This window comes from Opisthocomus hoazin, chromosome Z (assembly GCF_030867145.1).
Source record: "Opisthocomus hoazin isolate bOpiHoa1 chromosome Z, bOpiHoa1.hap1, whole genome shotgun sequence".
Classification (NCBI taxonomy): Eukaryota; Metazoa; Chordata; class Aves; order Opisthocomiformes; family Opisthocomidae; genus Opisthocomus; species Opisthocomus hoazin.
In genome coordinates, this window is record NC_134454.1 from 79,815,417 (window position 1) to 79,831,349 (window position 15,933).

At 53.2% G+C, this 15,933-nt stretch overlaps 1 protein-coding gene across 9 annotated transcripts in view; it reads right to left on the bottom strand.

Annotated features, from left to right (window-relative positions):
- The window catches only part of CNTFR (ciliary neurotrophic factor receptor), a 213,335-nt gene that overhangs the window by 118,151 nt on the left and 79,251 nt on the right, over nucleotides 1-15,933 (bottom strand). Inside the window, exon 1 of one of the 9 annotated variants that reach the window (XM_075411632.1) lies at nucleotides 11,596-11,611. The exons of 6 other annotated variants lie outside the window; for them this stretch is intronic. Coding sequence is in view for 1 of the 3 variants with exons in the window: in XM_075411624.1 (XP_075267739.1) it covers nucleotides 11,252-11,344 (93 nt within the window). In the remaining 2 variants the exon portion in view is untranslated. Of the gene's footprint in view, nucleotides 1-11,251; nucleotides 11,368-11,533; nucleotides 11,612-15,933 lie in introns of those variants that run through there. 2 more of the 9 variants (XM_075411629.1, XM_075411624.1) reach the window with 2 other exon arrangements.

Consider the following 15,933-nt stretch of genomic DNA (forward strand, 5'->3'; position numbering starts at 1 on the left):
AAAGATGAAAAAATAATTAAACTTCCATTTGTGGTGCAGTACCTAATGGAGGGTGTGCATCCTTCCCGGTGTCTCGTCCAGGATGCAGTTTTCCCAAATTCCTTCCATAGCCAGGGAGAGAGGCAGCAACACAAGGGACCTAGGACAGGCTCCTGGCATTAATCACACCCTAATAAATCAAGAAGCCTCCTTTCTGGACAGGCAACGGAGGGGATCTGGAACATCCGCGAGTGGAGCTGGGTGGTGGGAATACATCCCACATCTTCGGTCTGTCCCCCACCAACCCTGAGAGGAAAAATCTGCCCAACTTTGTGTGACATCCACTATCCATGTTAAAGAGGTTTATGGAAATTTGTGTGCAAAAAGCCTGACAGAAGCCTAAAAAACAACTGGTGGTGAAGAGAAGCAAATCCCCTGCTGTTTAATTAGCACAAATGTCTTGTGAGCTGGGAATCGATTTTTTTTTTCCTTCAGGACCATCAGGGGCCAGAAACTCACACAGTAACACAAACAAAATGTCCCTTAAAATCAGATGGTGCTTTTGGCCAAGCAGAAAGGGCTGGGATCTCCAAATATAGCCCATGGGAACACCAGCCCAGGCATTCTCGGGAAGCATCTTGGAGCCTGAACTGTCTCCCAAGAATAAAATCCTTCAGTCCAGCACTACAAAAGTGCCATTGCATGACAGTCACTATCGCACAAGCACGCAAATTAAGCAATCAATCAAACAAGCAATACCCTGGAAAACAGTAACGCGTGGTGCACATCATACCAGCAGTGGGCAAACACAGCTGACCCATGGTTGCCTCCCATCAAATGTGGGCTATCGTGTTCCCTTCTCCACCAACATCACAGCAAGTTGGAGTTTCTTTCAGGTTTTGGCCTTTTTATCCAAGTTTGGGGAGCAGGACCCTTTCTTGGAGAGCATACAGGTATCCAGCAAAAGCATTTGTTTTGGACTCGGCTGCTATATAAATCAATGGCTATTCTGCAGGGATGTGACAGAGCAAAAAATTAGAAGTAAAATTTGCCAGACGGCGAGAAACGAGCTGGAAATTGTTGCCGTCTCTCCTGGGTTGGGGAGGGAATCCTGTCTCAAAGGTTCGGGATTGCGTGTGTGCCTCCAGCTTCACATAATGACGTCCCCCGGGGCAACAAGAGAAAGAAGACTATTTAAACCCTCCCATGACTTCTAGTCTTCCACCTCTTTTAATTGCTTCAAAGAGGACATCGACACTGCCTGTCCATGGACCAAAACCCCAGGTGGCAATTTTTGGAGCCCCGACACCGAGGCTGAGCATTTGCTCAGCACCCAGAGGCCCAGATATGTTTGCAAACAGATCGGGCAAACGGCTGCATGTTTGTAAGTGTATTTTAAAAATCAGATCCTGTTGGCAGGCAACTCTCAGACAGCAAGCAGGGCCAAATCCCATGAATAAATTGCTTGGAGCAAGCAGTTTGACGCGCCATTATTCATAACTAATGCAGTCCTAGTAAACAGAAAATGGAGGCCAAATCTGCCTGTATAGACACCAATGACCTCATCTGTTTTCATCCTATTTACTGAGCGAAATAAGAACAGAAGAGAGCTACCACCATCCTCTAAAAGGGGAAATGGAGGTTTGGGAGGAACAAGTATTCCCGACACCTCCAGGGTGAGGCGAGAGTCTAGAGAGCGAGGACACAAGCTGAAATCAGAGTCAGAGCAGAAAATTGGTCCCACGGGTGCAAAGACACAAATAAAACGGAGCAAGTACCTCTCCCACCTCCAAGCAGCTCTTGCTCGGGGCTATGAAGAGAGTGGCTTGCCTGAGCCAAGAGGAAAGCCGGAGCCGGCGGAGGGGGCACGGCACCCATGAGGCGACCACCTGAAGGCAGGTGATCTCCCATTTCCCAGCCAATGTCTCAAGACAGGTTATGCAGAGTTTTCTGGGAGCAGGCGAGCTGCAGTACATTTCCCAACCTCTCTATAGTGAAGTTAAAAGCAAAGCAAACAAAAAAATGCTGGGGAAGCAAAGAGGGAGCAACTGGCTGCTCCTCCACCCCCCACAGCAATCGCAGGCTGCCCAATACAAGCATTAACCAGTTGGTTAAAGCAAACACAAGGCAGCTCTTCCAGTGCTTTCACGCAGCAAAACCCAGCAGACGTCACTGCCAGGACAGGACTTTCTACGAGCAAAAAGCCATCGTGATGTCTGAAGGGAAGGGACAGAGGGCCCGATCTGCCGACCGGACCCATCCCACAGGGAAGTCTGCTGCCTCCCTGGGGCCCGGGTTAGGGATGTTGCGAAGAAACTCCCTGGTCTGGTGCGGCCTTCTGATTACTACCCCCTCTTGGTAATGCAGGTTGGCGGGGACGAGGTAGCAGAAAGAAGTCCCAAGGCCATCAAAAGGGACTTCAGGGCACTGGGGCGACTGGTTGAGGGATCAGGGGCGCAGGTGGTGTTTTCCTCCATCCCATCAGTGGCAGGGGACAGCACTGAAAGGGGCAGGAAAACTCACCTGGTTAACAGGTGGCTCAGGGACTGGTGCCATCGGTCAAATTTTGGCTTTTTTGATCATGGGGAGGTATACACAGCACCGGGCCTGCTGGCAAAAAGTGGAGCTCAGCTATCACAAAGGGGGAAAAGAATTCTTGGCCACGAGCTGGCGGGGCTCATTGAGAGGACTTTAAACTAGGTTCGAAGGGGGAAGGGGATATTGCCCAGCTCACTAGGGATGAGCCTAGGCTTGGAGTGCCAAGGCCAGGGGTGAGATTGACAGCCCAGCTCAAGTGTGTTTACACCAATGCATGTAGTATGGGCAATAAACAGGAGGAGCTGGAAGCCATTATACAGCAGGACGGCTACGACTTGGTCGCCATCACAGAAACGTGGTGGGACAACTCGCATGACTGGCATGCTGTCATAGATGGCTACAGACTCTTTAGGAAAGACAGACCAACAAGGAGAGGTGGGGGAGTTGCTCTATATGTGAGGGAGCAACTTGAATGCATTGAGCTTGGCCTGGGGGCAAGTGAAGAAGGAGTTGAAAGCTTGTGGGTTAGAATTAAGGGACAGGCTCATAAGGGTGACATTACGGTGGGAGTATACTATAGGCCACCTGACCAGGAGGAGGAGGTTGATGAGGCCTTCTACAGGCAGCTGCAAGCAGCCTCACAGTCACAGGCTCTGGTTCTCATGGGGGACTTCAACCACCCTGACATCAGCTGGGAAGACCATACAGCTAGGCAGGCGCAATCCAGGAGGTTCCTACAGAGCATCGATGATAACTTTCTGATGCAAGTGGTGGAGGAACCAACAAGGAAAGGCGCGCCGCTGGACCTCGTGTTAACAAACAGGGAGGGACTGGTGGAGGACGTGAAGGTTGGAGGTAGACTCGGCTGCAGTGACCATGAAATGGTCTAGTTCAGGATCCTGCGTGGAGGAAGCAGGGCGATAAGCAGGATCAAAACCCTGGACCTCAGGAGGGCTGACTTTGCCCTCTTCAAGGAGCTACTGGGAGGAATCCCGTGGGCCAGGGCTCTCGAAGGCAGGGGGGTCCATGAGTGCTGGTCGCTTTTTAAACAACACTTCTTCCATGCACAGGAGCAATGCATCCCCCTGAGAAAGAAATTTAGCAAAGGAGGCAGGAGACCTGCATGGTTAAACAAGGAGCTTCTAGCGGAGATCAGGCAGAAGAGAAAGGTGCATAGAATGTGGAAAGAGGGACAGGCCACTTGGGAAGAGTACAGAAACGTGGTGAGAGCATGCAGGGATGCGACGAGGAAGGCCAAGGCTCACCTGGAATTGAATCTGGCAAGGGATGTCAAAAACAACAAGAAGGGCTTCTTCAACTACATCAGCAGCAAAAGGAAGGCTAGGGACAACGTGGGGCCGCTGCTGAATGACGAGGGTGTCCTGGTGACGGAGGATGCGGAGAAGGCAGAGCTAATGAATGCCTTCTTTGCTTCAGTCTTCAGTGCTAAGACTGGCCCTCAGGAATCCCAGGCCCCGGAGGGAAGAGATGAAGCCTACAAAGAGGACGACTTTCCCTTGGTCGAGGAGGACTGTGTGAGGGATCGCTTAAGTGATCTGGATGTCCACAAATCCATGGGCCCTGATGGAATGCACTCACGAGTGCTGAGGGAGCTGGCGGATGTCATTGCTGAGCCACTCTCCATCATCTTTGAGAGGTCCTGGAGGACAGGAGAGGTGCCTGAGGACTGGAGAAAGGCCAATGTCACTCCAATCTTCAAAAAGGGCAAGAAGGAGGACCCAGGGAACTACAGGCTGGTCAGCCTCACCTCCATCCCGGGAAAGGTGATGGAGCAGCTTATCCTGGAGGCCATCATCAAGCAAGTGGAAGAAAAGAAGGTTATCAGGAGTAGTCAGCATGGATTCACCAAGGGGAAATCATGCCTGACCAATCTGATAGCTTTCTACGATGACATGACTGGCTGGGTAGACGAAGGGAGAGCCGTGGATGTTATCTACCTTGACTTCAGCAAGGCTTTCGACACAGTCTCCCATGATATCCTCCTGGGGAAGCTGAGGAAGTGTGGGCTGGATGAGTGGTCGGTGAAGTGGATAGAGAACTGGCTGAATGGCAGAACTCAGAGGGTTGTCATCAGCGGCGCTGAGTCTAGTTGGAGGCTGGTGACAAGTGGTGTCTCTCAGGGGTCAGTACTGGGCCCAGTCTTGTTTAACTTCTTCATCAACGACCTGGATGAAGAGTTAGAATGTACCCTCAGCAAGTTTGCTAATGACACCAAACTGGGAGGTGTGGTAGATACACCAGAAGGCTGTGCTGCCATTCAGCGTGACCTGGATAGGCTGGAAAGCTGGGCAGAGAGGAACCTGATGAGGTTCAACAAGGGCAAGTGCAGGGTCCTGCACCTGGGGAGGAACAACCTCATGCACCAGTACAGGCTTGGGGTGGACCTGCTGGAGAGCAGCCCTGCGGAGAGGGACCTGGGTGTCCTGGTGGACGACAGGTTAACCATGAGCCAGCAGTGTGCCCTGGCTGCCAAGAAAGCCAATGGGATCCTGGGGTGCATCAAGAAGAGTGTGGCCAGCAGGACGAGGGAGGTTCTCCTTCCCCTCTACACTGCCCTGGTGAGGCCTCATCTAGAGTACTGTGTCCAGTTCTGGGCTCCCCAGTTCAAGAAGGATGAAGAGCTACTGGAGAGAGTCCAGCGGAGGGCTACAAGGATGGTGAGGGGACTGGAGCATCTCCACTACGAGGAGAGGTTGAGGGAACTGGGCTCGTTCAGCCTGAAGAAGAGAAGGCTGCGAGGGGACCTTATAAATGCCTACAAATATCTGAAGGGTGGGTGTCAGGAGGATGGGGCCAAGCTCTTTTCAGTGGTGCCCAGTGACAGGACAAGGGGCAATGGGCACAAACTGAGGCACAGGAAGTTCCGTCTGAACATGAGGAGGAACTTCTTCCCTCTGAGGGTGACGGAGCACTGGAACAGGCTGCCCAGGGAGGTTGTGGAGTCTCCTTCTCTGGAGATATTCAAGACCCGCCTGGACAAGGTCCTGTGCAGCCTACTGTAGGTGACCCTGCTTCGGCAGGGGGGTTGGACTAGATGACCCACAGAGGTCCCTTCCAACCCCTACTATTCTGTGATTCTGTGATTCTGTGATTCTGGGACCTTCCAGAAGCAGAGGTCTGCTGACGCTGAGGCAGCGCTAGAGCAGCAGCTGCTTGCAAGGAGCTGCTAGGCTACAAACCAGAGCACAGACGTGCTGTTTCTGCCGTGTCTCCTAAGCTCTTTGAGAATTATATTTATTTCAGCTTGGGCACTATGTAGGAAAATTGTGAACACGGCTGTGATCACTCTCCCCTTGCTTCCCTTCCCAAACAGTGCAAATTTGAAAGGCACTTTAGCTGCAAGCTGAATCCTTGAAGAGGCCAGCTCAGCACCTCCAGAATTTACCTTAGGGAAAATCATTGACCTGAAGACTGCCACTTTCACCTCGAACGCAAAGGGAAATACTTCTGTAAATGACAAAGGAAATTTATTACGCTGCTTAAAAGTTACAGCCTATTTAAAAAATTGCCCTGATTTGAATCATTGACTTTTCAAAATAAATACTATTCTTTCATCAATAAGCTCAAAATATAAGCTAACCACAAAACCCTTTGGAAAAAAAGAAACATAAAAATGATATCTTTACACATTAATAACATCTATTGATCTAACTGTAAGCATATGTCCACATACATAATTTTACCATATCGCACATCAATAATACTCTACAGTTTTTTCATATTAAACTATGCTATTCCCATGAAAGTCCTAAGTATTTCCCTAAAAAGGCTCTTGCTATTTAAACGCACAATGGCTGCATTTCAACGTGTTAACTCTGAGAGCATATTTGGTTACACAGACCGGTACTAACCATTCATAAAGCGAATGGGGCAGAGTCATAGGCATGTCAGAAAACAGAAACACTTTTATTTGTAATAAGACCAATGGTATTTTCTCTGTCTTCTTTTGCTATTACCTTCTTCACTTCTCAGACCCTGAATCTGTGAAGCAGCCAAAGCAGCTCGGACCGAGCGTAGCGTTGCCAGCTCTCTGCACCCCAGTGTTTTACACGAGGCTTAGCGCGCTATAATCTGTTTATTAATGCTTTGAAGAGGGCTGAGCAACAAGGAGGAAAAACTGGCAGATGACAATATTATTTAGGCTAATCAAGAATATGATGGATAGGGGAGACCTTCAAAGCGAACAGCAGCGCCAGGCAGTGAGGAAGCCCAGCGTGGCGATAAATGTAAGGCACCGCACGCTGCAAGGGAGAGTTTGAACTAATCACACACATTGCTGCAGTCTAAATTAGCTGAAAACAGCCAGCAAAGTGATGTCAGCCTTCGCTCTGCGGCTACGGCTAAAATGGCAAACAAAATGTTAGGTAATATATAAAGACCCGGGATTATGAAATACGTGACGGCATAAATCAATGGTATGCCCTGACCTGGAATGCTCCGATCAATCCTGGATAACCTGCATAAAAATAGGCAGAGGAAAAGGGTTTCTGTTCAGAGACAGGCAGTAAAAACGATGAGATGTAGCGAAAGAGGGGAGTGCGAGACTGAGAAGTCTGAGACTTTAATTTACAAAGGAGGCGGATAAACAGGAAGAGGAAGGGCATGCAGGGAGCAACGGAAGACAGCCAGCAAATGCTTCTTGAATACAGCAAGGGCAGAAGAAGGGTCCACAAAACCGAAAAGGAGACTTGAAGCTGCTTTATTTATGCACACATAGCTCCCAGTGCACAGCCAGCTCCTGGGCTGTGTCACCTCTGAGCATCATGCAGACCCACGACCAGGGAGAGTTAAGAGCACAAATCAAATGCTTCAGGTTCTAAGAAGACTTACAGGTGCGTGGTGGCACTGGCGAGTGGTGGGTGAAGGAACGGCTGTGCCGGAGAAAAGAGCATCAAGGTCAAGGGAAATGCCCTCACGGCCAGCTCGAGGTCTTACAGACAAAACCCACATCCAGCCAGGAAGACGAGACCTGTTCCCTGCAGGAAGTTGCTCCTGGCTGGGCAGAGCCGAGGGCCAGTCATGCCTTGAAGCAGACAGGCTCTACTCTGCTGCCCTGTTTTCGGTATTTATTGGCTTGGGTTGTCTCTGTTCGCATGTCTCCCTCAACCCTCGGTGAGGAGCACTGCCTCCAGCACATCACTACGAACGTGATGTCCATACAGCTCTCCATGGCAGCCGCTGCTGAGGGTGGGGAAACTGAGGCAGCGCCCCCACATTCCCCCACACCATTGGGATGCTCCTCAGCACCACGCTCCCCGCAGCCACCAGCTGCATCCTAAAACCACGGTTGCCCAGGGGCAGACAGGCGGACACAAATCCTCACACGGCCCTCCATCTCTCCCCTCCCTGTTTTTCTGAGGTCCGGTGATTTCCCAGCTGATGAACACATTACCACCTCATTCGGCAACGCCTCGGAGGCGCTCACGTTTCAGGCCCCGGCGAGAAAAAGATGAAGTATGAAAATCCCTTTCCTTTCCAATCCAGTCCTCCCAGCACCGGCCAAGGAGTGAACACAAAACGCCTCAGAAAACACACAAAAAACACCGGACGCGAGAGGCCGTGCCGAAGTCGCACCATATGCAGGTGTCAGGGAAAAAGGTCTCCCGTCTCCCACGCCAGGCTGCTATCTCCATCCCACAAAGCCTTCCTGTGTGGGGTTGATACCCGGAGGGGACCCTCTCCCTCCTTGGGCTCGTCGGTGACCTGGACCAGGCAGAGAAGCAGCAGCATATGCACCCAGCCATGCCCCTCAGCATCGAAAAGTATCTGGAGACTGTATCAAGCCTTGCAGGCTTCAAACATGTCAATGCTGGCATGGAGAGCTGTGCATATGAGCCCCTGTCAAGATACCATCTCACTGCTCAGCTACAAATATCACTGGGGGCAGTCCCCTTGCCCTGCCCTCCGAGCTGCAGCAAAGGGACAACGGCATCGGGTCAGGCCAGGAGTTAAACGCTACCCCCAAGGTACCTCCTGGTGACATCCCTGTCTGCAAACACTACTTTTTTTTTTTTTTTTTTTTCCAGAGAGGGTGAAGCACTTTAAAACCCATCAGACACACCAGGACCTGCGGCCAGTGGCTCCAGAAACCCCATTTGGGGTATTATTTTGGAAAAAGAGAGACAAACATTCATGGGGGCGATGGAGAGAATGTCCAATCCTGCTCTGGGAGAAGGGGACGTGTTGGACAACCTTCACCTTCATCCAAAATCCTTGCGCAAAGGCATCAACTCTGCCAGCACCTCAGGCCAACAGAGACTGGTGGCCTCAGAAAAGGTCAAGTCTCCTCCCCGACAGGCTTTTTGGAAAGGGAAGGGGTTTACAGCAATTATGGCACAGTTCCTCCCTCCAACACCCTTGTACCCCAAGCACAGCAAAAAAAAACCCACAGCTCTCCTCCATGCTGTTTTTTTCACGCTGTAAATAGAAACAGGCTGATCACACGAAATCTGTGCAGGATTTTGTGAAGATGCAGAGGAAAATGGGACAGAGGTTTGTTTAGTGGCGACAGCCCAGTCCTGCCTCTTTGACATTTGCTCTGAACCAGTGAACTGCACAGCATTTGAACTGTTGTTTAGACAGATAGCCCTGTGTATTTAGAAATCCTTGAAACTCATCCATCTGCAAAGACAGCAACTCTCGATAATGCAAAAGCTTCAGCCGGGATGCTGAGCTCAGCAGATCTCTCTACAAATGATTCCTATTAAAGTAAAAAATTACAATGCAAGCGTCTATTAGACAATCCAAGCCTGACATAAAAAAGGAATTAAAAAAACATAATATGTTCATGCCAGCCATCTTTATAGACCACTGAGGAGCTCAGGGAAGGCATCAGGAAACCCATTCTCCATCACCTGGTGTTCAAACCTACCCAGAGCAACGCGGTCTCCACTACACAAGGGACCGTCCTGGTGCAGCCATCCCGATGGGGGTCTGCTCAGCTCTCCAGTGCTTCTAGAGATGGAGACCCCACCTTCTTTGCCTGGCAGTCAGTTTGGACATCCACCTGCCCTTGCCATGATGATCAGCTCTCCCGGCACCCAGCCTGAACTGCCCTCGCTGTGTCCAGAGTTTATTGCCCCAGGGACACAACTGCTGGTTTCCCAGGGAGATTTTTGCATCTCTGAAAGCTTACAGCTTTTTTGGGTTTTCCCTTTTCCAGCCTCAGGGCTCTCCAGTCGTGGTTTTGGGGACGTGGGACATGTTCAGGTCCCTGGTTGTTTCGTCCACCACCAGCGTAAGCAAAGCACTGAGAAACTCATCTCACTGAGGGTGCAGCCATGCACCAGCACCAGTCCTGGTCCCATCTGTGTGGAGAAGGAAGCACGGCTATCAGGACCAAAGGAGAAACACAACCATCTTATCCAGGAGCCTGAAGGCCACCTGAGGCCATGGCAAGCTGAAGAAGAGCCCTCCCTGTGGTGTCCCTGGCTGGGGCAAGAGGGTGGGATATGCTGGGAGACCCCACCAGCACCGCGTCCCCTCTCCCTGCCGGCACGCCAGGCAGCAGCAGTGGGCCCAGCTCCCAGCTCCCTGCCCACGACCCCCACCCCAAGCCTAAACCAGCAGATTATCGCGTTAACGCTTCAAATGTTTAATTTCCTGCTCCAATTACACCAGTTTTGCAGCAGGAGAGGCAGGAGGGGGGAACAAACGAAAACAAGCCGTGTGTTTCCAAATAAACCGAGAGCGACTGGGACCAGCGGGCTCCCCTCTCCACTCTCCTTCTGGGGATGGGGGCTGGTGCCCATGCCGCTGAGGTGGCTGGATGCGGGCATGGGAGCCACCTGAGCACTGGCCTCTCAGGCCAGCAGCGCAATCGCTCTCCATCCCGCCGCTAAAAAAGAAAAGGTCCTTTTGTTCAGCGGCTCCGTCGATCTCCACAGCACTGCGGAAACATTTGCTGCACCGCAAGAAAAACAAGGCAGCTGGTGTTTGCAGAGCGAAACAGTACCCTGCTGTAGAGAGGGGCCAGGGGCAGCACTGGGGGGGAGAAAGGGGATGGGGTAGGAGGAGGACAAAAGTAGTGGGAGTGGGGACGGAAGGGCGTGGGAGGACGGGGAGTGATGGAGCGAAAGCCAGAGGGATGAAAAGCACAGAGGGGAACTGAGGGAAAGGGAAGGAGAAAGGATGAGAAAGGGGGAAAGACAGTGGGGAGGAAGCGAGGGTGTGGAGAAGGAAAGGGGGACAAGCCAGGAGGAGAAAAGCACTCAGGAAACTTCAGGCTGCGGCTGCAGGCGGGCTCCAGTGGAGCTGCCTCCTCTTGGATGCTCCCTCTGTCACATCCATCGGGTTGCTCAACCCTCCCCAGAGGAAAAGAGAGATCTGGAGGAAAAAAAAAAAGCTATCCCAGCCCCGGCGCCTTGCAGGACAGCAAGTCCAGCTTGAGCTGCTCGCGAGGGATATTAAAAAAATAAACCCATCCCCAAGCAATCACTCAGCCTGAAAGTGCCGCCGGCTGCTTGCAGGGAAGAGCAGGGCTCTGGGACTCAAAACCCCACGGAAAAAGCCCGGCGATGGCTCTGCAACACCCCAGTGCCTGCGGGGGTACGGTGGACCCCTCGCCCCCCTTGGCTGGGCTGGAGAGGGGGATCCCGGGGATGCTTTCCCCTCGGTGCCCTTCCCGGAGGCTGCCCACAGCTGCCGTTATTTATAGCTCGCCGAGCGAGCTCACCCGAGCGCGCAGGGAAGGAGGCGAGGGAAGAGGACCGACCTTGGGGTCAGGGCCAGGAATAGCCACCAGCAGCCAGAAATAGCTAGTGCCACATTCAGCCCTGGTTCTTCGAGAGCTGCTGGATCGGAGCATGGTGTTTCCAAGATTTCAGCCCCAGCCAGGACAGGATTGATTTCTCCTTTGGACTCATGTTCCCCTGCCCAGGACCACCCCCCTCACCCTCCCCGTAGCTGCTCTCCAGCTCCAGAAAAGCTGCCGGGTGAACGGAGCAGGTGGGAAGGGGCAGGAAAGCAATCCAGTGGCAGGGAGGGGATGACTGACCTCCAGAAAATGTGCTGGAAAAGCAAGGGAGGCAGGTCGCGAGGAGGGACGGGTTTCAGCACCTGCTGCCGCGAAGCCCAATGCTGACCTGGGAAGGGGTGACGCAAGGGAGCAGATTCCAGAGGATTTTGGCAGCGCGCAGCGATCGGCGCGCAGCTCGATGACTCCTTTGGGTGCCTGCGAGAATCTCAGCATATGAGATCAACGCGGACAGTGTGCAAGGCACGGAGACCATCACATGTGCTCCTCCATCCCCCTGAGGAGGCTGCAAGCAGAGACAGCTGCCTTCTTGCCCAGGGCGTGCAAGGTGTGGGCATCTTCCCCATCCCTCCAAGCACGTGTACGTATGAACATGCGTGTTCACTTGCATGTGTAGACACAAAGCCTGGTGCACACCACCACATCCAGCCCACACGTAAAGGACTTTCCTGGCTGCACTGGCTGGACCTGCCTGCAAACATCCCAGACCCCAGAACGCCCCTGACACGCAGCTTGCTCCATGCTCGGCTCTGCCTGAGCTGCCTGCCCTAAGGAAGGGCTGGATGCTGCTCCCAGGTCGTGGAGCAGTGGCTGAGCCCTTCTCGCCAGGATTGCTGCTGGTTACAGAGACCACAGGAGTGGGAAGGCCTGATCCTGCTGCCTCCAGAACCAGCCCCCAAAGCCAAGTCACTGCCGTAGGCAGACTTTAACCTTCAAGAACCATATCCAGGGTCCAGTGCTTGGGTGGGTACATGGAAGATGAAGACATACAGAGGAGCATGTTGAAGCCCACCTAGAAGGATGAAAGCCCTGGGTAAGTGATGCTAGCCTGCTGGCTAGCTGACCTATCTCACTCCCTGTCAACCAAGAGGAGGTTTGAGTGACTATTCTCCCATCCTACCTGCGTACTGCCCTCCATGGAGAGCTTCCCAGCCATCTCCAGGGTGCCAAGAAAGCGATGCTGGTGTGGCTGCATGGGTTAGGACTCCTTGCCTTCTCCCTTGCCCCCACCACCTCCCAGGAGAAATGCAACCTGCGCTTTCCACAAGGTCTCCCTGTGTGGCTGCTGCTTGCCCACGCTCCATGACCACAACACCCTCACTCTGTGCAGCACTGAAGGGCTGAGCCACAGGACAGACTCACCGTGGGCTTTTTTCCATGGAGTTTTGAGCCCTGTTTTGGAAATGCAGGAGAATCCAGAGCCCACCTGCTCCTACCCCTAGCTGGACCACCGCAGCACAGACCCACAGCAAAACACTAAACCAGCTCCATGTGCTCCTTCCCAGCAGCTCTGGAGGATGCTCCGAACATGGCCCATCCGATCACAACGCAGCAGATATCACCAGCGACAGACATGGAGTATATCCCACGCCTTGCTCTGTAAAGAGCTGCTCCTGCCTAATTTTCTTTTCTCAGTGCTGTTCTCCCGAGTCCCTTGCTGCTTTTGGGTACCAGTGCCAAGGACAGCCATGTGAATGCATCTGCAAGGTGTAGGGAAAAGCTGGACAGGGAGGGAGGCAGCCCAGGGAAGTCTCCCAGCCCAAGGACAGCGTTGGGCGGTTCTCACTGGATGGCAGCAGGTTGTGCTCACGGAGCTGAAGAGTGAAGGAAGCATCAGAGAAGGCAGAGAGAGCAAACAGAAAAGTACGGGATGCCCTAAGCAAAGTGTGGAGTAGAAAACATGAGGCACTAAGCCCAGGCCTTCCAAACTCCTGCAAAAATACACACACATGCAGGTATTTCTGGAGGAGGGAGTGGGGGCTTGTACAGGGCTGGTGGACATGGTTCTTGTGGGTGGTCCCCATCACCCCCAGGTGCCCCATCCTCCTATGCCAGCTTTATGCATGGGTGTGCAGGGTGGCCCTGCTGGATCCACTCTGTACCAAAGTTCCCTTAAGAGCTGCGGAGCCAGACACTGCTGAGAGCACACAGCAACTCCACAGCATGCACTGGCTGGGGGAAATCACCCACCCAGCCACAAAGCACTGCAGCCCCCTCCCCAAACCCATCCAGGAGCGGCAGCAACCCCTTGAAGCTTCTGTTTGTATCGCACCTTTAAGCTCAGATCATGTCAGCCCAGGGCCCAGGAGAGCAGAGGCTTAACAGCATCAGCTCCAGGAGAGCTGTGTCTCAGAGGGGCCAGGACAAGAGCAGAGGCATTTGTGCATGCACATGTGGGGCAGAGCCGACCCCGGCGAGCCCATGGAGGCCTCCCCGCCACCGCAGTATGCAAAACTCAGCCTCTGGTCCCGGCATGGGTTGGTTTATCGTGTTTAACAAACCACTTTCCAGCCTTGTAAGGCGAGTCCTCATGGTGCCCAAATAAGCCGAGTATTTTTGGCCGCTCTCCCTGCAGCCTTGGGCTGGCCTTTGGGAAAGGCATACCCTGCAGCCCTCCATGCCCTGGTAATTAAAGCGGCTGCCACTCCTCCAGGCCAGAAAAGGGGTTACAGGACACGCCTAAGGGCTTGAATTCATAACCTTCAGCCTGCCCCAGAGCTTGGGTCCCTCCCGCCCGAATCACGGCGTTGGCACCGCTAGCCAGCAGCCGTGACAGCCGTCTCCATCCCGGGCATCCGAGGGGCACGGCCAGTGTTTGGGCTTCAAGCTGGGGCAGAGCACACTGCCCCTCCGGGCTGCTGCTCGCAGTTAACTGCTTTTGAGGCTGCAAGGAGACAAATGACTATAATTTAACAAATAGACTTTATCTTAAAACGAGTGCCTTACCCAACACCTATTGATTCCTGCTCCCCCTCCGGAGAACTCTCCGCAATTAAGTTGTCACATCCCTAATGCCCACGTAAAAATGAGCCAGCTCCAGCGTCTCCCAGAAAACCTCGCCCGCGCAGGATTACAAAACCCAGCTGTCGAGTTTCCTTTTTACCCCTGAATTAGCCGAAGATGAAATTTATCTCGGTGGTAGACAGCAGAGCTTTTATCTGCATCCCTCCAGCTGCCACACAGCTCGTGTTTTGCCCAGCCTCTTCCGAACTGCTGATAGTTTTGCACAGAAGCCAGGAGGATGGTGCCCTCCACGGGCAGGGCACCGGGGAGAGCAGAGACTCTAGTTTCTGGAGCTTGTAGCCCTTGCAGAGCCGATCTCTGGCTGCTGGTGCAGAGGAGCATGCTGCAGGGAGCGGGTGCAGCTCCTAGCACCCCATCGCCCCAAGGAGTTGGCACAGGGATGCTGTGGGCTTCCCTGTCCCACAGCTTGTCCCAGCACTGCTGGGAGTCCCGCTTGCCTGGGACACAGGCTGAGCAGCCTCGAAGGTATTGCATTAGCAGGCTGTGCCTCAGTTTCCCCATCGCCACAAACAGCCTGGGTGTTTGTGACACTTTTGTCAAGCAGAGGAACAGCAGCACTGGTCCCAGGGACATGGTGTGTTTGCAACCAGAGTGGGATTTCTTTCCTGTGAGCAGGTGGGTCGAGTACAAGACTTGCTTTTTCCCCCTCTCAAAAGGCCAATTAAGCTGCTGTTTTTAATACTCGGGCTGGGATCACCACCGTGACACAGCCACACTTCGCCTGCTTCCCAGCGGAGCAGCTCAGAGGTTTGCAAGCTCAGCTGGGACTGCTGTGTCCCTTGGACCCTCCCAGGGACCCTGTGGAGAAGCCAAGGGAATATGGAGGGAAGGTGAAAAAGCCCTGGGCGTGCACAGCAGAGTGGAATTCATCTCGAGGACGGCCAATGATGCCTAAAAATCCTGAGGTTCTGCACTTCCAGCACCCCAGCCCAGCTCAGGAGAGTATTTCTATCCCGCTGCCACTCACCAGGAGACAGGGAAGAGCAGCCAAGGGGAAAGACAGCACTGAGAAAAACAGCAGCAGGGGGAAAAAAGCCACAAGAGAGGCTGCAGTGCCAGAGATTAGGAAGGGATCTTCGAGATTTAACAGAGACTGGGGAGCTAGACCTAATTACGCGCCACGCACTCCGGCAGCAAGCCACTGGCTGCTCTTCGTTTCACCTATGCCGCGTACAGATTCGATAATCGCTGCCACGTAGTGGGAATAGCCTTCCCCTGACCATCTCCTGGTAATTATTTCACTGCAGAGAGGGTTCCACCTGGCTCTGCAGAGAGCCCCACACCCGTGAGCAGGTCCGGGAGGGTTTAGGGGTGCAGATGCACGCACCCAGATGGGTGCTCGCCCTTGCAGCAAGGGTGTGCAGTGTCAATGCTGGACTGGGCAGGGTGCGTGGCTGACTCCGTGGGTCCCCTGCGGGAGCATCCCACCCTGAAACCTCCTTGCAAGGGAGGACTCCGTCCTCCTCACCAGCAAAGCCGGTGTCATTTATTGATAGTGTCCCCTTGAGGCAAGCAGGGGACTAAGCAGATGCATGAGAAAGGCTCTGCAAAGCATAATAAAAGCAAGAGTAAAAACCACGCTCATAAAACACCGAATGCCAGGAGTTAATAGGGGG